The sequence below is a fragment of the Neomonachus schauinslandi genome, chromosome 5 (assembly GCF_002201575.2).
Source record: "Neomonachus schauinslandi chromosome 5, ASM220157v2, whole genome shotgun sequence".
Classification (NCBI taxonomy): Eukaryota; Metazoa; Chordata; class Mammalia; order Carnivora; family Phocidae; genus Neomonachus; species Neomonachus schauinslandi.
Window position 1 is genome coordinate 38,625,749 of NC_058407.1, and position 21,969 is coordinate 38,647,717.

At 34.6% G+C, this 21,969-nt stretch overlaps 1 protein-coding gene across 4 annotated transcripts in view; it reads left to right on the top strand.

Annotated features, from left to right (window-relative positions):
- PPP1R12A (protein phosphatase 1 regulatory subunit 12A) overlaps window positions 1-21,969 on the top strand; it is a 145,586-nt gene that overhangs the window by 66,957 nt on the left and 56,660 nt on the right. For all 4 annotated transcript variants that reach the window (XM_044915364.1, XM_021678643.2, XM_044915363.1 and 1 more), the window contains exons 3-7: window positions 1-119; window positions 9,658-9,817; window positions 14,181-14,325; window positions 21,029-21,103; window positions 21,784-21,872. In XM_044915364.1, coding sequence (XP_044771299.1) covers window positions 1-119; window positions 9,658-9,817; window positions 14,181-14,325; window positions 21,029-21,103; window positions 21,784-21,872 — 588 coding nt within the window. The remainder of the gene's footprint in view (window positions 120-9,657; window positions 9,818-14,180; window positions 14,326-21,028; window positions 21,104-21,783; window positions 21,873-21,969) is intronic.

The window sequence follows — 21,969 nt, forward strand, 5'->3', positions numbered from 1 at the left end:
ATTTTTGATTGGTCAGGGAGCACATGTAGGAGCTGTCAACAGTGAAGGAGACACACCATTAGATATTGCTGAGGAGGAGGCAATGGAAGAGCTACTTCAAAATGAAGTTAATCGGCAAGGTAATGTAAAAGCGACCTAAATGGAAGAAATGTTTAAAACTGTTTTAGAAAGAATATGAACTTGACTTTTTCAATAAAATAATTGTTGGTACTGAAGGGGAAATCATAATTTGAGTGGAAAAAAATCACCTTCCATAGCAATATGTGTAGCATTAGTCTGTTTGAAAAAAATATATGATTCTCAATTCTCCATCTTTTTTTTTTTTAAGATTTTATTTATTTGCGAGAGAGAGAATGAGAGACAGAGAGCATGAGAGGGAGGAGGGTCAGAGGGAGAAGCAGACTCCCTGCTGAGCAGGGAGCCTGATGCGGGACTCGATCCCGGGACTCCAGGATCACAACCTGAGCTGAAGGCAGTCGCTTAACCAACTGAGCCACCCAGGCGCCCTCTCCATCTTTTTAATATTTTTAAAATTGAAAGAAGAATCGTAAGTTGTAGGATCAGACATAAAATTATGTGGTAATAAAAGCTTTGGAGAGAAAATAGGCAAAGAGGATAGGGAAGCGCACAGGATGAATGAGATACGTTGCAAATTTAAATAGAGAGGTAGTAGTATTTAAGCTAAGATCTGAATGAGGTGAGGGGATGAATCATGCATCTGGGGAAAGAACATTCCAGACAGGGAGCTACAAGTGCAAGGATGGGAGGGTGCATGGTTTATTCAGAGAAGCAATAAGTAGACTAGTGTGACTAAAGTATGCAAAACAAGGAAGAGGCTGGAGGGAGATGATGTCACAGAGGTAACAGTGAACCATACCACATCAAGGCCTTGTGGGCCGTTGGAATGACTTTGGCTTTTAGGCAGAGAGAAGTAGGGAGCCAGTGGAGGAATTGAGGTAGAGGAGTGACATGATCTGACTTACTTTAGAAAGGATCTCTGTGGCTGTTGTGTTGAGAATAGATTGTAGGAAAGTAAGGGCAGAAATAGGTGGTGGTGGACAAAGTGATGAGAAAAGGTTGGATTTTAGATATATTTTGAAGGTTTGTTCAAGAGAATTATTGAGTGATTAAGTGTAGGGTATGCAAGAAAGAAGGTATAAATGAGATATGAATATTGTGGGAAAAGTAGGTTTTGTGGGGAAAGTTCAGGGATTTATTTTCAGATACGTCAAGTTTGTTTTGCTGATTAGATATTTAAGCAGTTGAATCTGTGAATCTCCAGGTACAGGCTGGAGATACAAATTTGAGAGACATCAGTTTATAGATGAGGAGTAATTGTTTATGGGTAGAGTTTTGTTTAGAAGAAATGAGTATTCTAAACTGATGGTGGTAATAATAGTTTCACAACTCTGCAAATATACTAAAAACCACTGAACTGTATATTATAAATGTATATGAATTGTATCTTGAGATATATATATAATACATATTTATGTTTTATGTGTCTAGCAATTCTTTTTTGGGGGTACATACTCAAAAAGTTAAAAGGAAGGTTTCAAAAAGATATTTGTACACCCATGTTTATAACAGCGTTATTCACATAAGCAAAAGATGGAGGTAAACCAAATGTCTGTCAATGGATGAGTAAATAAACAAAATGTGGTATGTACATACAATGGACTATTAATTCAGCATTAAAAAGGAAATTCTGACACATACTGTAGCATGGATGAACCTTGGGGACATGATGGTAAACAAAATAAGACAGTCACAAAAAGACAAATACTGTATGATTCCACTTACATGAAGTACTTCAGGAGTCAGATTAATAGAGAAAGTAAGTAGAATGATGGCTGTCAGGAGATGGGAATGGGGGTTTTTGATTAATGGGTGTAGCATTTCAGTTTTGCAAGATGAAAAGAGTTCTAGAGATGGGTTGCACAACAATGTAAATGTACTTAGCACTACTGAAATGCATACTTAAAAATGTTAAGATGATAAATTTTATGTTATGTGTACTTTACAATTAAAAATTAATAATTAAAATTAATATGTATAAATAAAATTATTCTGTATGATTTCCACTATATTCCATTATGTTTAGGCAGTGATTAAATGAGTATTATCAGAAGAGAACTGTTTTACTAAGGTGTTAAAAGATAAAGGAAAGGTATGGAATATTGTTTTAGAAGGTAGGCACTTACTGAAGTATGGTTGATCATGAAATAGAAGCAAAGGAGTAGAAGCTAAGTTAGTACCTTGAAAATAGATTTTTATTCCTGGGATTAGGAAAATTCATAATGACCCTAAATGTTTTTTAAAAAATCTTAAGGGGCGCCCGGGTGGCTCATTTGGTTAAGTGTCCAACTCCTGATTTCGGCTCAGGTCTTGATCTCAGGGTCGTGAGTTCGAGCCCCACGTCAGGGCTCCATGCTGAGCTTGGAGTCTGCTTAAGATTCTCTCTCTCCCTCTGCCCCACTGCCCGTCCCCCCTCCAAATGTGTGTGCACTCTCTCTTTCTCTCTCTCTCAAAAATAAAAATAATAATCTTAAGACACTGAAGCTGATAAGATATTTTAGTGCCTAAACAGAGTTGAGACATTGTAACAGGTAGTTAGAAGGTCCCTGGAGCCCCGGAGAAACAGGGCATACATTACAAAAGTAGTTAAAAACTGGGGCTTGGATAAGTACACAGAAGAGCTTTTAACAGGAATGTTCTAGACAGGCATTTTGGAGTAATAGGTTAGTCAAGGCTTGAGGAAACTGGAAAATAGATATAAGGCATCACAACCTGGAAAGAAGACTGCCTTACCTGCCCATATCTTGCTCTGATGAAAGCCTAGATGGATAGCTAACCATTTCCTGTTAAACACTAGTTAAAATAAATCTTTTTATACTGCCTAATATTAGCAATTATCATGTGCTAGGAAGGGCATGGAGATGTACTGAAAACTTCTTGCCTTTGGTTTCCTTGTATATAAAGGAAGCTTTTTGCAAGACTGATTTTAATTGTAATGATTCGTTCAGTATTGGTTAATATGCCAGCAAATGCTCCGGGTGCTGGGTATGGAAAAGACAGAAAGGAAGAAAGAAGACAATCTTTATTCTTCAGGATTTTACAGCATATCAGAAGTGGCAGATATATATAAACAGAGCTTAACAATGCAGTGTGCTATGTGCTAAAATATAGATAGGAACAGAAGGTTGTGGAAGAACAGAAAAGGCTATGACTAACTGCTTCCAATAGTCAGTAAAAATTTCAGAATAATGACATTTGAGAATGAGTTTGCTTAGCAGAGAAAGGAGGTGGTGGACAAAAAAGGCCTATCAGGCAAGGGTGTATCAGCATGTGCAAAGAAAAGGAATTGGAGACATAGCATATGCGGAGAACTCATTAGAATTGTAATCGAAATGCAAAGTCAAGACAAAATTAGTAGGAGGGTGAGACCTGAAAAAATTAGGCTGGAGCCAGATGGTGAAGGACATCCATTTTGTAGACATTAGATGCAGCAAGGATCTCCAAGCAGGAAATGGACTTGATTGGATTTGGTCTTTAGTAATAACAGCTGATGGCAGTTTGGAGGATGATTTAAAATGGGGATTACACGGTGGCATATCTTCCTCGAGGAAGGCTCTTAAATTATTGCAGCTGAAAGATAAGGACAAAACAATTACATTTAAGATAGAAAAGAGCAGGGCTGTCGTGAGGAAGTATTAAGGTAAAATTAAAACACTTGGATGAATAATTGAATGTGGAGATAAAGGAAGAATTGAGACCAACTATTTGCCTCCTTAAGTTTCCAGTTTAAGAATTAATGATGGCTGGGGTGCCTGGGTGGCTCAATTGGTTGATCATCTGACTTCGGCTCAGCTCGTGATCTCAGGGTCTTGGGATCAAGCCCCGCATAGAGCCTTGAACCCCGCATCAAGCCCCACGCCTGGCATCCGGCTCTGCATTGGGCTCCATGCTCAGCGGGGAGCCTGCTTGTCCCTCTCCCTCTGCCTTCCCCCCCCCCCAACTCATGTTCTCTTTGTCTCTGTCTCAAATGAATAAATAAATAAAATCTTAAAAAAAAAAAAAAAGAATTGGGGCGCCTGGGTGACTTGGTTGGTTAAGCGTCTGCCTTTGGCTCGGGTCATGATTCTGGGATCCTGGGATCAAGCCCCATGTCGGGCTCCATGCTCAGCAGGGAGCCTGCTTCTCTCCCTCTGAAACACCCCCTACTTGTGCTCTCTCTCTCTCTGTTGAACAAATAAGTTAAAAAGAAAAGAATTAATGATTGCTAAATTCATATGGGAAAATATGGGCTGAAGTAGGAACAGATTTAGGGAGTACATGAGTTTGTTTTGGGATATATTGAGTTTGTGGTAGCTAAAGGACATTCACATAACAATATTTGGTACATTGTTGGAACTTAAGAGATGTCACAATGGAAAATGTAAATCTGGGAGAATAATAGATGAGGGGGAGTTCTGAGAAATAGATGAGATGACCTTGGAACTGAAAAGTGAAAAGCTAATACTAACTATAGTAGTTAACTCTTACTAAATGCTGACAGTGTATGCCACGCGTTGAGCCAATTGGTTTTAAGTGCCTCCTTTCATTTTATCCTCACAACAATGCTAAGAGATTACTACTACTATTACCCTCATTTTACACATGGCAAATTGAGAATCAGTGATTTACCCAAGATCATACAGGTAGGAAGTAGTACTGCAGTTCAGTCCCAAATAGTGTGATAGATCTCTTGAGCCCACACTCTTCATCATTGTACCATACTGTATTTTATTAAGAATGTCTCCTAGAAAATACTTTATGGTATTCAGTTTATTCATATAATGGGAATACATGAACTTATATAGCATAACTTTGTTCCAGAGAAACAAATTATAGGGATATTTCTAATAGATTTTAATAATTATAAAAAGAGCACCTTCAATATACCTCTTGTAGTGATAAGATTTCTAAAATTATCCTGATATGAACGTTTTTATTTAATATTTTAAAATTCTTCAGTTCTTTCAGCTCTAATTTCTTAATAATATATTTGGTCAATAACTAGTTATGCTTAAGTAAATTGCCTTTGAAACTAGCAATGATTTGGAGCGCCCCACTGGCTCATTTGGTAGAGCATGAAACTCTTGATCTCAGGGTTGTGAGTTCAAGCCTCACATTGGGTGTAGAATTTACTTAAAAACAAAACAAAAGTAGTAACGATTGAGCCTTCGCTTAAAGTATTTCTGGCTTGTATTTTAATGCAATTGCCTTTATTTAGCTTGGGACACAAGTCAATCTTTGTATCTCCTAGCTGTGACCAAACTCCAATTTATTCTTATTTTTTCTCACCAAGAGATTTGGCTACATTTCAATCTTATATTTACTGTTTTTCAATAGTAGTAACGGATGTTAAATACTCTAATCACTTTATTATACCCAATTTACTTTTGATATCTATTGTTTTCATTATTTAAAACCTTGCAATTGTAATAGGTAGGCTAAGGACCAATTAAATGCATTATAGAATTTTCTGTCTGTTAGACCATAAAACAAGAAAGGAGAAGCAGAATCATAGGCATTTAGAGCTGATAGTGATAGTTAATACCTTGGTGCTTACTCCTGATCTAAGCATTTCACATATCTCAATTAATTTAATCCTCACAACAACCTTAGGGGATAGGTGCTTTCATTACCCTTTTTTTACAAGTAATTGTTTTACAAATAAACTGAATATTAGCAGAGATTTAAGTATCTTGCCCAAAATAATAGAGCTAATAAGTGGCAGATGAGGGATTGAAACCCAGCAGTCTAGGTTCAATTTCAGTGTTCTTAGTCCATTATACTAATATTCAAAGAAGTTACGGCTTTCTCAAGGTCACTATCTGGTTGAAACAGTGGAACTAGAAAAAAAGTATTGTAATATGTAGTACAGTAAGGGGTTTTTTTTCTTCTAGATTTTAATTAACTAAAGCAGGGCCTATAACTAATCAGTAGCATTTAAATTTTTTTAAAATATGAAAGTAAGTTTTTCTTTCTAACTGGATTTTCTTAAGCATAAGAAATTTCCCTTCACACATACTTTAATTTTAAACATGTGTTGCTTGTTTTTACATATAATTCATATGAGCATGATTTGGAGGCAAAAGAGGTAATTGCTTTGTAATTAGATAAAGATACTAGGCAAATCCAGAAGTGAGAAGTATATATTTTTAAATTTCAGGTCCAGAGGAAATTTAGAATAGTAAAAGATAATAAAAGTAAGAATATTTAAGATGGTAAAGACAAAAAGCATAATGATAATAAAGAGTTCTGTGTTTTAAAAGACTTACAGTAGGGGCGCCTGGGTGGCTCAGTCGTTAAGCGTCTGCCTTCGGCTCAGGTCATGATCCCAGGGTCCTGGGATCGAGCCCCGCATCGGGCTCCCTGCTCTGCAGGAAACCTGCTTCTCCCTCTCCCATCCTACCCCCGCTTTGTTCCCTCTCTCGCTGTGTCTCTCTCTGTCAAATAAATAAATAAATAAAAATCTTTAAAAAAAAATAAAATAAAAAAATAAAAAAATAAAAGACAGTAAAATATAAAGCATAAGAAAATAAATCAGTCTGAGAAAAATCATTTAGTAAAAATGTTATATTTAATATATTACAATTATAACTTTATAATTTCTTTTATGAATAACATTAGAAGTCATCTTAAATAATATGAGATGATTATCTTTCTGTGGAAGTTTTTGATAATATAATTGATTCATTATGAAATGGTAATACTTTTTAAATAACAGTCATAGGTTTTGTTCATTACACGTATATAGTCTTTTTGGGAAATTTTTTTTTTTTTAATTCACTTATTCACTTAGAGAACACGAGTGGGAGGGGCAGAGGGAGAGGAAGAGAGAATCTCAAGCTGAGTCCGCACTGAACGTGAGCCCCACTTGCGACTCAATCCCATGACCCTGAGATCACCACCTGAGCTGAAACCAAGAGTTGGACACTCAACCGATTGCACCACCCAGGCGCCCCTTTTTTTGGGAAATCTTATTGCAAGTTTCTTTCAGATGTGATAATGAGATATAACAGTCTCTAGTTTGAAGATGACTTTACCTGTACTTAATGTAATTTGGGGATTTTAAAAATGTTTTCAATTATGGTCTACTTTTTAAAAGTTGAGCTTCAGTTGAATGGTTTAGTTGTGCCTTGAATAATTGGTAATTTGCTTAGGCAAGGGAAGGATAACAGACCATGTAGAAGATAATAGCTTGCACAACAGCACACAAGCATGATGTACTTGGGGACCTTGGTGGAGATCTAGATGGTAAGAACACTGGGTGATGCTATAAGAGAAAGAGTAGATGTTAAAAGTGTATTGAGACCAAATCATATAAAAGGCTTTGTCTACTACACAAAAGAGCTTGAGTTTTGTCTTACAGGAGGTGAGCAGCCATTGACAAATTTATGTAGAAATGTGAATGATTATATTTTGATATGGAAAAACCGGGCTGGCATTGGTGTAGGAAATGAATCAGAAGGTACTGAGGTTGAGTGAGTAAAGGGCCAGTAGTAGTAGTTAAAGTGTGGGATATAGGACATGAACTAAGATGGTGATGAACTATGATACCATAAGATGACAGTCTAGGAGATGGCAATTCAGAGTCTGTGAACTAATTGGATGAGGGCTGGGAATAAAGGTAAAGGGAAGGATTAAGGATGTCTTCCAGGTTGCTGGGTAAGTAGTGGTACCTAGTACATTAAATACAAGACAGGCAGCAAGCTGACTGGCTAGGAAAATTGAATTAAGATTTTAGCATTAAGTTTCAGATGCCTGTGGCATATAATTTTATTATATTATTTCCCTAGTCTTGACTCTTTTCCATTCTCCAAGCTCAGATATCCAACTGACTACTTGATATCCAGTTAATAGATGTCTGTCAGGGCATCTCAAACTTCACATTTCTCATATTGAAAATTTAATTTTTCCAGTTGCTCAGGCTGAAAACCTTTGATTCATATGTGACTTCTCTTTTTCTCCTACATCCAAACTAACAACAAATTCTGTTGGTGTACCTTGAAGAATCCAGAATCTAATCTCTTTACTACCTTAACTACTACCCTAGTTTAAGCTACTGTCATCTCTTGTCTGAATTATTATAGTAGCCTCCAATTTGATACCTCAGTTTCTTTTCTTAACTTTTCAGCTTAAGTCAGATTGTGTCACTCTGCTCATTGTTCTCACTACTCTGTAGATACCCTGGCCTTCTAAACAGAACATTTCAAGCAGGCTTCTACCTCAGAGCCTACTACTAGGACTTCCCTATGCCTGAAATGCCTCCCAGATTAGAGTATGACTGTTACTCTATTTTTTGCTGTAATGTCACCTTATCAAAGAGACTTTTCTTTACCAAACCATATAAAACAAGTTGTTTTTTTTTTTATCATTACCCTCTGTCCCTTTACCTTGCTTTGTTTTTCTTCACATACAGATTATTTTCTGCCATCTAATAAGTTCACTTCTATACCCATTGCACCTTATAAGAAGTACCTCACATCTAGTAGGCACTCGGTACATATTGAATGGGTGGGTGAATGGATAAATGGATGAATGAAAGAAAAAAAAATCCTGACCAGACAGTTGGGTAGATGGATATGAATTATAGGAGAGATCTTAGCTGAGAAGATGTGCGTGTGTGTGTGTGTGTGTGTGTGTGTATAATTGTTTTTACCCATGTATTCATTCATCATGTAGTTAGTATACATTTACTGATCCCTTTTACCTCTGTATTAGGTACTCATCTAGACAGTGGGGATACAGGATAAAAAAGCAGTATCTTTACCTTTAATAAGTTCATAGGTTCCTGGAGTAAGACACACTATATAATTGCATTGTGGTGTATGCTGTTCATTAAATAGCCAGCAGTTGAAGCCCATGAGACCACATGAAATCATTTAGAAATTTCAGGATTATCTTTTCTACTTTAATTTTTTTCTCAAGATTTTGAGCTCTTTGAAGGTAAGAAAGAGGTAGAGTGTCCTGTTCCTTTTTTTTTTTTTTAATTCTTCCCACTCTTACCATCTCAATCTAACTCAGTGCTTAATAAATGCTTTTAAGTGAATGAACATCTATATGACTTACTAAATTTATAATGCTGATACTAATAGTGAAGAATGTACTATGTTGGGAAAAGAAAGAGTTTGGTAGAGAATCTGTTTGAAAGTCTGGCAAATTTGAAAATCATAAATTTTCTGAGTCAAAGTGTTCAATAAACATTTCTACCTAGTAGGCTAGAGTTCAGAGAACTGGTCAAAGCAGTTAGATAGAAATTTAAGACTTAATTACATTTTGTTTTGTCTTGTTTTTAAACTAAAGGTTGATATACCTAAGGAAATAATCAAATTTTTAAAAACAAAAGGATTTATCAGAAAAGGTAAAAAAGAAAGCCAAAATAATATTGTGGGGCAAAAACTAAGTAATCAGTAGAGAAGGCTAATAAAATAGCTGCAGTATTACCACATTTCATTATTGAACCAGCTTGTTATTAGCAGCCCATTTTTTAAAAATAAAATTTCACTTTTAATTTTTATTTAAACTTGAAATGTTTTGAATAATTTTATTTCCCAACATAGAACATTTTCTATAAAGAAAAAATAAAAGCAATATTTATTTTATCAGGGGTTGATATAGAAGCAGCTCGAAAAGAAGAAGAACGGATAATGCTTAGAGATGCAAGACAGTGGCTAAATAGTGGTCACATAAATGATGTCCGGCATGCAAAATCTGGAGGGACAGCACTTCACGTTGCAGCTGCTAAAGGCTATACAGAAGTTTTAAAGTAAGTATTGTTTTTCACAGTCATTTTTCTAATTTGGTTTATTTTCTTTATTTCTTGTTCCTTTTCTTAAGATACCTGCAGACATTATTTTGAAACAGTTTATAAAAGTTATTTAATGTCTATTTATAGGAGAAAGAGAAAACTACCTTGAATATTATTGCTTTATTTCTAAGGCTCTTTCTTTACTCTTGAATTTTGATTATTTTCTTTGGTTGCAATTTTCCACTACGTCAAAGTGTCAGACAACCATTATATGTTACCATCTGGGTTGGTAAATTACTACAAAGTCATTTTGAGCTTCCCAGATTGGCTAACTCTGGTTACTGAGACTAAGAACAGTATTCTATATAACATAATCATCAAATTCAGAAAGCTTGATTCCTAATGAATATTCATTTACATGTAATTTATCTAAAATGCAGTTTTCTTTTTACTGCATAACGCTGGGACTCAGAGTGCTTTTAGCATAATAATAAATATCAAGCCATGAGCAACTGAGACTTTATAGGTCTATGTATTGATCCACAAATTTCCTTGAAACAAAGCTCTTTTACATCACAATAAATTTTTTTCTTTTACTTATGCAGTGCAAAGGTGTTGGCAGCCATATGAAAAACACAATTCAGTGGATAACTTTTGTTATATGTATCTGAAAGGAATTAAGACTAGCCCTCAGCAAAATCTTCTGCACCCTTTATGTTGTTATGTTTCACTGGAGCTTCTAATATCAAACTATTCTCTTTATTTCACCTTCTCAGTAAAAACAGTTAAGTTTAACTGGGTCAGCTATTCCCAAGTTTTCTCCTTTTTTCAGTCCCTACTCACTTCAATAACTGAAGCCTTCTAGAATATTACAGTTAGCTTTTAATTACCTCTTCTTGTCCTCTGTGTTTCCCTCTTTAATCCAAAACTTAGCAAACTTTCAGACGCCATTAGGTCACAAATGAACTTAGTGACTTGACAACAGCATTTTTAAAAAAAAAAAAAAAATTGAAATATTAGAGAATTGCATATGGTAAAGGTAATATTTTTTTAGTACTAGTTGCACTGTAAAATAGTTTTCTAGACAGCTTCCGAGTGGTCTTTGTAATTAGGTTATCTAGGCTCTTAAAATTCTTTATTAAGATTCTCAGTGGGGATTGAGATATATTTTAAAGTCCTCAAATTAGTACATAAGACCATAAGTCATCCTCTTTTAAGCTAAGCTGCTACCATTGCTCCTCAGGCATGCATTATTCCAACTATATATATATATATATATATATCTACTTGAAGTTCTGTCATGATGTCTTAATGCCTGCTTTGTTTCTGTCTAGATACCTCATTCACCATCTCTTCAACTTGGAGGCAAATTCCTTTCGATCCTTTGACTCAGTTCAAGGCTCTTAAGCCTATGAAAAAAACATGTTCAACCTTATTCATAATAAGTACAGATAAAGCTACAATGAATTACCATTTTTCATCTGTCATATTGGCAAAGATTGAAATGTTGGCACACTGTGTTGGCAAGGTTGGGGAAAAGGCACTCTTACATTACTGGTGAAAGTATGACAATTGAACAGATTCTATCAAAGTAACAGTTATTCTTTGGCTTAGCAGTTAGTTCTACCTCTAGAAATTTTTTTTTACAGATATTCTCGCAGGAAATAAGGTATGTGGTAACAGCGTTATTTATAATAGGAGTAGGAGAATACTGAATAAATTTGATACCTCCTTTCAGTGAATACTCTTGTAGCAATTAAAACACTATATATAGATATAGAAGGAGCACTAGGATGTATTAACTTTAAAAAAAAAAAAACAAGGACAGAAGTATTCATCATTTGTGTTTATATTTTAAAATTTTAGGGGCATCTGGCTGGCTCAGTCGGTGGAACATACAACTCTTGGTCTCAGGGTTGTGGTTTTGAGCCCCATGTTGGGTGTATAGGTTACTTAAAGTTAAAATCTTTAAGAAAAAAATTTTTATAATTGTATTTGCTGATATATACATAGAATCTCTCTAAGGATCCAATCAAATTTAGTAGTACAGTTATGTAAGGGAGGGGAAACTGGTTGGCTAAAGGTCAGCAGTGGGAGTGTGACTTCCCTATATAGCCATTTATTCTTTTTTATTTTTGAACTTTGTAAATATATTACTTATGAAAATAAGTAAAAATATGTATGAAGTGAAAAATAAATAGAAGATATTGGTTTCAAATGTAACTTCTCCCCACTTGTTACCCCTATCACTTTCCCCACATACACAACCCCTTTCAATCGATTTTCATGCTTTTCAACTCTGTACTGCCATTGCATCTCTATCACAGAAACTGTCTTTGAGGGTTGATTGTTTTCTTGACCTTTGTCCTCCATTTGAAGCTCCTTGAATATAATAAACACTCTTATTATTTTGAGTATTGTGTGGCCTGGCATATAGAGAGAGCCATATGTTTATTGGGGGAAAAAAAAATTTTCTACCTTTCTGTCTTGCCTCTCCACATAGACTCCCAAGTACTTATAATTTTTGTCACTCAGAATATTTAACATTATATGGGGCGCCTAGGTGGCTCAGTTGGTTAAGTGACTGCCTTCGGCTCAGGTCATGATCCTAGAGTCCCTGGACTGAGTCCCACATCGGGCTCCTTGCTTAGCAGGGAGTCCGCTTCTGCCTCTGACCCTCCCCCCTCTTGTGCTCTCTCTCTCTCTCTCTCATTCTCTCTCTCAAATAAATAAATAAAATCTTAAAAAAAAAGCTTTAAAAAAAATATTTAACATTATAGTTCATATTTTCTTTTTTTTTTTTTAAAGATTTTATTTATTTATTTGAGACAGAGAGAATGAGAGACAGAGAGCATGAGAGGGAGGAGGGTCAGAGGGAGAAGCAGACTCCCCGCCGAGTAGGGAGCCCGATGCGGGACTCGATCCCGGGACTCCAGGATCATGACCTGAGCCGAAGGCAGTTGCTTAACCGACTGAGCCACCCAGGCGCCCTATAGTTCATATTTTCTAATGGGGGATATATTTTTTATCTTTTATATATTTTTATATCTTCTAGTATTCTGTCTCTTTATTAAACTCTTAATAAAGTTTCTGATAATATATGTTAATGGACTTTTTTTTTTTTTTAACTTTCAGCTGTTAGCTTGTTCTTTAGATTGGAGGCTCTTAAATGTTGGTCTACAGGCAGGTAACAGGACTTACTAAAAATATAAATTGGCAGAGCCCATCTCCCAGTATGCTGCTTAATTCCATAGGACTGTGGTGGAGTTGGGGAATTTTTTTTTTTTTTTTTTTTTTTAAACAAGCTCTTAAGATGGTTTTGTTTTGGATCCAGGATTGGAAATGGCTGCTTTAGATATTCTTAGGAAATAGGGGATCAGTTCGTGAAATATAAATAAATGAAGGGTTATGTATTAGCTATCACTACCACCTCCTGTAGGTAAAAAGAAGCCCTTCTCAAGCTCAACTTCTTGGAAAGTAAGGTAAAGGTCAACCAGATTTCATGAGTTATAAAGTATTTACTGTCTGCCTGTGTGTGTGAGGCTGTGCTATGTGCAATTTATAGACCTATTCTTTGCTCTCTGAGCTTAATTTCTAAATAAAATAAAGGTTAATGTCAATATACAGTTAGGGCATACTAACATAATTTATACAGTTCTTTGCATTGTATTAAAATGTATTCCTCTTTTCTAGCTTTGTTGATAATTAGAATATCTGCTTTCTACTGCTGCAGAAAAGTAGAATCAACCCCTCGAATATTTGTTTTGCTTTGTTTTGTTCCTAACAGATTGTCATTTTCCTATGAAAATTACCCATGGTAGATCATTAAGGTTTGTGAAAGTTTTCACAAACTAGTTCCTCAACTGCAAGGCAACAGAAAAACTATAAAATAAATTTGTTTGATCCCAGTATATTTTTAGAACATATTTAGCTTGCGATGATATGTTATATGGACACCTGAAGACATTCCCTCAATAAATCAGTTTAACATACAAATTGATCCAGAAGTTTTTGAGTTCACATTGAAAAATTATTGGCTTTCCTATGAAAATTTCAACTATAATTCATAATAACAAGAATTAATAAGTGTTTCACCAACCCATAAGACTTATTAGTCATTAGGAATTAATTAGAGTTGAATGCATTATTATGGCAGTAATTCAAGATCCTCATTGCCAGTGTTTTCTGAAAATTATTTTCTTTTGTCCTAGTTAATTCATTGAAGGGAAGGGAGAAGATGTGAACTGGGAAGGGAGAAGATGTGAACTAGGAAAAGAAATACATCACAAATTTCTGTTAACTTGCATGGTATAAAGCTAATGATTATGTTTGCTCATTTTTAGATTTATTAATGATATCTAATTCACTGTAATTTCTTTAGACTTTTAATACAGGCAGGCTATGATGTTAATATTAAGGATTATGATGGCTGGACACCTCTTCATGCTGCTGCTCACTGGGGTAAAGAGGAAGCATGTCGAATTTTAGTGGACAATCTGTGTGATATGGAGATGGTCAACAAAGTGGTAGGCCTTTTAAATGTATTTTAAATATTTAAATTCTTAGAAATATCCAGTATGTATTTTAAATATTTAAGTTTTAGAAATAAAGGTTTTAGAAGTCTCAAAAATGTTGGAATATAAATTCTATAATTGTATTAAGTTGTATGAACTGTATAAAACAACATTTTATCAACCATTTACTGATTTTTATTATTAATTGTTTAAGTCTCTCTCAAATACCTGTGAGGTGGTTTTGGCCTTGTTCCTCAAAGAAAGAAGTATTACTCTTTGAATAATCATATTACCATACATGATAGATTTGAGTACTTGGGAACTCAAAAATTAAGAAAATTTTGCATTTCTCTGCGAATGTTTTCTCCCCTCACTCTGAGTTAGAACACATACAGAAATATATTTCTATTTCTCTTTAGCTGATAGTCTTTTAACAGCTTGCTTATAGTAGCTTTTTAAATGACACGGATAGTGGGGTCTTACAGCATGTGAGACTAGTAAAAACCATAAAGTTTTATCCCAAATAAAATAATTGAGATGCAACATCTAGTCCTAGTTTTGTGATGAGAAAACCATTTATGAGGTAAAAGTTTTACTTAATGTTACCCAGTTTGACCAATTACAAGGATTGTATTAGTTTTGCATAAAAAAAAAATCATCCGCTTTGGTAGAGGGAAAGAAGGAGTGAATGTCATATAAGTGTTTTTTTATAAAATCATGAACAGATTCAGGTTATCAGATTCTTTATTAGATCAGATATTTTTTCCTTTACTCCCTTCTAAGCACCATCAGTCAGTTACCCGTGTCACCAATATTCCTATTAGTTCCTCCTATTCTGTGTTCATGATTCTTATCATCTGCCAACAGCTGCAGAGCTTAAAATACATCTCCTCTAGTGAGCTTGATTACCCTTAACTTCCCTAGAATATCCCTTATATATTGCATTTTATAAGATAACATAGTAGATTACTTAGCAGAGGTTCCTAAAATGATCTCATCTTTATTCAGATGGCACTGTCTGATTCTCCTGTGTCCATCAATATAAGTGCTGGTGCTGATTACACTCTGATTAACTGCAGTTTCTAATCGGGGATCTGCAAAGGGAAGAGAACAAATATGATATACCATATGCCCAGTATTTTCCTGTGGATGTTTGGGTTGAGGTAGTAGTGCAGATTCATGTCCTAGTTGCTAGCGTAAAGTGATAAAGAAGCCCTCTGAACTCCTTTGCTCTTTCTGGAGCATTTCATGTATGTATTTATAAATGTGTTTTAAGTAAGAAATATGCAGGCAAGTTAAAGTCCTAGAAGTGATTAAAATCTTCAGGAAAATCAAAATAAAAAATGTTTGAGAGTGATCCAGATGTTTGAGAGTATAAGTTTGTTTTTATATAAGTATTTAATTTTGTAGTCAAAAATTTTGGTAATTTGATTTCTCTATTGTTTTTTATTATAATAGTTTTCTGTTTTGTAATCAGTATTAGAAGACAAATAAATGTTGATACTGTTAAATTTTAAGTTAAAAAGCCAGCTGATTTTAGCTTGGCAATTCATACTTCCTCTCCTTAGTGTAGAAATTCCCCCAGGAGTTGGAATTTTTCTGAAGAAATTAGTAAATACCTCTTATGTTCTAATGTCTGTTCTGCATTCCTGTCTCTCTCCCAAACAGTGTCCCTTAAAGGCCACTTGTTCATTGACATGGACAGTACTGATAATTGGTTCATTCATTGGTAGTGGCCTCCAGATAAGGACCAGGAGAGAGAAGCTTATTAATGGAAATGGTTTTCCAAAAATATTGTATCATTTTCCAGTTTAAACATGTTATGTTTTGGTAGTGATTCATAGACAATATATAGTATGTATGAAAAAAAATTTTTTTTTTTTAAAGATTTTATTTATTTATTTGAGAGAGAGAGAGAACACATGAGGGGGGGGAGGGTCAGAGGGAGAAGCAGACTTCCTGCTGAGCAGGGAGCCCGATGCGGGACTCGATCCCCGGACTCCAGGATCATGACCTGAGCCGAAGGCAGTCGCTCAACCAACTGAGCCACCCAGGCGCCCTGAAAAAAATTATTTTATCTTGTATCTGTTCTAAAATTAATTCCTATGCCATACAGTTCATCATAATTATGCTCTAGGAGAAGGACTGCATATAAATAATTTTGCTTTATCTCCTTTTGTTTCTGTCTTACTATAGTAGCGGTTTTTTGTGTCAACCTAAATTTTTATATCTTATCCCCTCATTTCATCATTTCGGTATATCTTTATAGTATCTTAAAAGCATTATGCCTCATAGTTCCTTAGAATTTTATAGTTTTCAACTTGTTTTCACATATATTATCTAATGCTGTCCTTTTAACAACCCTACAAAGTTGTTATCAGAGTTACGCAGATTTGAGAACATGATCAGAGAAGTCAAGTGATTTTCTTAAAGCCCTAATAAATAAGTAAGAATAATTTATTCTGGGGGCGCCTGGGTGGTTCAGTCAGTTAAGCGTCCAACTCTTGGTCCTGGCTTAGGTCATGATCTCATGGGTCATGAGATCGAGCCCTGCACTGGGCTCTGCACTTAGCTGGAAATCTGCTTGAGATTCTCTCCCTCTGCCCCTCCCCCCACTCACGTGCATGTGCTCTCCCTTGCTCTCTCTTTCTGAAATAAATCTCTTAATAAAAAAGACTAATTTTTCTGCTAAGTTCCTCTGCAGATTTTTCTTAGTTTTTGATTTCTCATGTTTTATTTTTCCAGATACTAACTCATAAGTTGTAAAAATATGACTTTAAAATTTTAATCAAAATTGGATTTTTCTTTTAAAATATCAGGATTTTAAAGACATCTTTTAATAGTGAGACGCAAATAATGTATATAGCATTCTAAAGGCCTTTATGCCATAAGTATATCAAAATGCAAGCATTTTTGTTGTTGGGAGGGAGACTGTATTCTATAGTAATGGAAGATATTTTTACAAGACTTTTAATTTTTAAAATTTTAATTTTATAATTTTGCCTGTGTGAGTTAGTCTTTCTGTTATCATTGGCTGCATTTTAAAAAAATATGTCATACTTCATATCAATCAAAATTAGTCTTTATTGTGTAAGCCTGCTTAAGTGAATTTATCTTGTCATTTGATACCGTCAGTACTTGTAGATTGAAGATTTTTAGTAAATTTCTTTTAAAAATGATATCAAAGAGTACTTACAGAACTTTCAGGATTTAGATGAATTCTTTACTATTAGAAAATATAATTTTGGTAAATGTATAATATAGAAAATGCAACAAATCATATAGAAAATTTGAAAGTCTTTCTACATAAAAATGGGAGAAGTGTTCTTAAAATAGAGATTTTGGTCTTGTTTCTTTAACTTGTTGTAAGACATTTGCTGTCATTTTAACTCATTATTATAAATTATGTGATACAGACTTTAAGTATCAAGATTTTTAATTTTTTTCTTAATTAAAATAATTGTTTTACTAGAGTATACCCAAATATTGTCCCTTTTTAAATATTAACTAAGATGTTTTTCTAATTGGAATTTTCTTTTAATGCAATATGACAATGATTGGTAGACAGCTTTTTAGCTTGATAGCTGTTATTACAAAGATTTAAGTGAATAACAAAACTGCTTCTGCTTAATGGGCACACAGATTTTTTTTTTCCCTGCTTTTATCTGAGCTTATTCTTATTTTCTGTCAAGACAGTGGAGCATTAGAGACTTAGATTCTATTCCCGCTTTCCCTTCATTGCCTGCATGACCTTGAGCAAATGCCATACACTCAGCCTAGGTTTCCTCGTCTGTACAATGGGAATCATAATGCTTGTCCTGACTACTTCACTGGTTGTTGTGAAAATGAAGAGAGATCACACCTCTAAAAGCAATTCAGTTAGAATAAGTGAGGAAGGAATGAAGAGTCTATGAGGTTAGACTTAAACAGTAGCTCTAGTGTGCTTCTGGTAATTTACAGATGTATTGAAAACTGATTTTTTTAAGCAGTAATTTTTTTTTTAAGATTGTTTTCTTGATTGAAAAGAGTTCTTATTTTCTCATACCTCAGCATTGTACCCTCCTCCATTATTTCTTGGTTACGTTGCGTGATTCTGTTTATATGCCCTACTGTGTTAGCATTCCGTTAACAAAGCATAGTAGCCTTACAGTAATTAAGAACCAGGTCACGTTTATAACTTTACAATTGGCTACCTTCGTAACTGTCCTATTGTTTAATGAGCATGGTTAAGTTGAGGGTCTGCTTTTCTGAAATGAGGAACTTTTCTCTGCTTATAGCCTGCATTTTACTCTAGTTTTTATTCTCTGTCAGCTGCTGTTTGCAGAGTAGACTCCTTTATCAAGGGAGAAAGTGAAAAAAAAAGGTTAGTAAGGTGATCCAGTTTCTTATTCTTATAAAGGAAAATTCCTTGGTCACTAAAATAACCCCATTGCATTTAACCACTGCTAAAATTTAATTACAATTCAAAAAAATTTTTAAGGTGCAGTATTTCATTCATGAGAAGGGTTGATAAATGCTTAAAATAATACTTAAAAAGAAGCCAGTGAGTTATTTTCACTTAACATGATCTTGAAAACAATTTGCATAACGTAGCATGTGTAACATTATAAAACTAATTATACAAAGAGACTATGATATAGCAAAATGGATTAACATGTGTTTCTAATCTAAAGGGCACCCTCAAAATTTGAGCCAATTATTTTGTTTCAGAGCCACTTATTCTTCAGGAATTTAATTCTTAGCATTTAATACTGAAGGTTGAAATAGGGGGAAAGGTTTATTAAAACTAGAACATTTTCTCCTGGACTGAATGGGAAAGGATAGATTGGTTCTTAAATTCTTGCTGGGAAGCTTTTCTAACAAGAAAAGGCAGATATGTAAGTGTTTTTGAATCCTGTAAATTTTACATGCATACATTCCCCTATCTTGATAAAGTAGCACTTCATGTATTTTAGGATACATTTCATAGACCATATTTTTTATTTTATAAACAGACAATGGAAAAACCAGCTCAGATATTGGGTAGCTTATATTTCATTTTGTAGTGCTGGGAAATGTAACTCCTGTCCACGTAGATGGCAACATCCTAATGTTGGTCTAGAATTGAGGGTTTTAGATTTGTTTGTTTGCTTGTTTGTTTTTTAATATTTTATTTATTTATTTGACAGAGAGATAGAGCACAAGTAGGCAGAGAGGCAGGCAGAGGGAGAAGGAGAAGCAGGCTCCCCGCTGAGCAGGGAGCCCGACGCGGGGCTCGATCCCAGGATCCTGGGATCATGACCTGAGCCGAAAGCAGCTGCTTAACCAACTGAGCCACCCAGGCGCCCCTAGATTTGTTTTTTAATGGAAGAGTTTGTGTGATTTTAGAAGTCGTCATTATCTACTCATCTGGCTTTTTTGTAGCTGTGAGACGCCTTTTATGAAAGAAATTTGAATTGCCTTTCAGAATGATATATTTTCTAGTTGAAAAAAAGTAGAATTTTTTTCTGAGAAAGGATCATATACCGGCCAACATATAAAGTAGAATGTATTCTAATAACGACCCTTTTTGACATTCTGGAAACCTGTACCAGTAGGGTTATTATAAGGACAAATGCAAGCAACAGGAGAAAACCTTAGTATGTTTGGTCAGCAACTCTTGGAAATTTTCTTTTCCACAGTGAATAAAAATAGATTGACAGATGTTCATCTGAACTAATACTTGAAACTGAGGCATACCTGTGGCTGGCTGAACTTTAAGCAGTTTAGAAATATATATTTTTATTTTGTTACTCTGTTAAGACTTTAGTTAATTTTTATGGCTGTAATAAAAAGAAAAAAGGCCTCGAAAGGTTAAACATGGAGTTACCACATGATCTGGTAATTTTACCTAGAGCTGTATCCCCAAGAAAATGAAAACAAATGTTCACTCAAAAGCTTGTGTACAAATGTTCATAGCAGTATTATTTATTATATATAACAAAAAAGCAGAAAGCAAAAGCAAATATCCATCAACTGACAAATAGATTAGCACATGTGGTATGTCAAGCAATGGACTGTTACTCGACAATAAGAAGGATTGAAGTTAGTGCTGTATGTGGCAACATGGATGAAACTTGAAGACATTATACAAAGTGAAAGAAGCCAGTCACAAAGGACCACATATTGTATGATTCCATTTATATGAAATGTTCAGAACAGGCAAATTTGTAGTAACAGTACATAGGTTAGTTGTTGCCTTGGGCTGGAGGGTTGGGAAGGGAGATGAGAAAAGTGGGGAGATCATTTCTTTTTGGGGTGATGAAAATGTCCTATGTTGTTAATGGTGAAGGTTGTAATACTCTATGAATATACAGTTGTACACTTTATTTTTTTTTAATTTTATTATGTTATGTTAGTCACCATACAGTACATCATTAGTTTTTGATGCGGTGATGCACGATTTAATGTTTTCATGTAACACCCAGTGCTTAAATGGCTTTTTGTATGGTGAGTTTTATGTCAATAAAGCTGTTACCAAAGAAAGTAAGGGGAGGTGTATCAGCTGCATCTCTCACATGGATTTCTTATATACCTCCTTTAAGTCATATACTGTTGTATTACTACATACATAACAAATTACATACATAACAAAATGTTATCTAACTTCTTTTTGTATAATTATACAGAACCACCAAAGGTGTCTTATAGTTTATTGACTTTTTACCGTCACCAACCCCCTTTGTTTCCTACCCAGGGCCAGACAGCGTTTGATGTAGCAGATGAGGATATTTTAGGATATTTAGAAGAATTGCAAAAGAAACAAAATCTGGTATGTTTGATGACTGTCTAAAAATTGTCTGTATTAGTGAATTTTCCTAATAGCTTTAACTTTCAGACAGCTGAAAAAGTATTTTTGTGATATTTTATACTTTTTGGTTTTAAGTTATTCCTGACAGTCAAACCAAATGACGGTGAAAGAGAATAAAGGAATCCTGGTAGTGTTCAGCCTTTTGTATTGCTTGTCCCCATTTCTCTTACCTCCTCTTCACAAAATGAATACTTCTATAATGTACCTACTCAAAAATAACATATTTTTGTAATTTCATAATAAAGTTTGCTTAGAAGGTGGAGACTATAAAATCTCAGGTTTCTAAAATAGCAGGCCCTGGATGAAGAAGAAGTTATGTAGGTAGGAAAGAGATTTTTAAGTAAAAAATATCATCAGACATCCTAAGTGGCTAATGGATCCTGACTTTGTCAGTGATTTATGGTTGGAGGGATGTAAAAAATCCAACTTTGTCCTTCACCTAGCTTTTTAACTATTTAGTCCTCTTTATTCTTTATCCAAGCCAGCCCCCCCTTTTTTTTTTCAGGAAAAACTTAAATCTTTGTTTCGTTTTGGTTTTGTTTCATGTTTTGAAAACTACTTTGTTGTTATTTCAAATTCTGTATTTTACTCATTAATACTATTTTAATAGTATTATTTTCCTTTCCATAACTTTTATAAAGCTGCATAGTGAAAAACGGGAGAAGAAATCTCCACTAATTGAATCAACAGCCAATATGGATAATAATCAGTCACAGAAGACCTTTAAAAAGTAAGTAAAATACTAAAATAGGTTTTGTTATTATGAATGAATTGGCATGATGGCCATAGACATGATTATTAGATTTTTTGGATCTGAGAAGAATTAG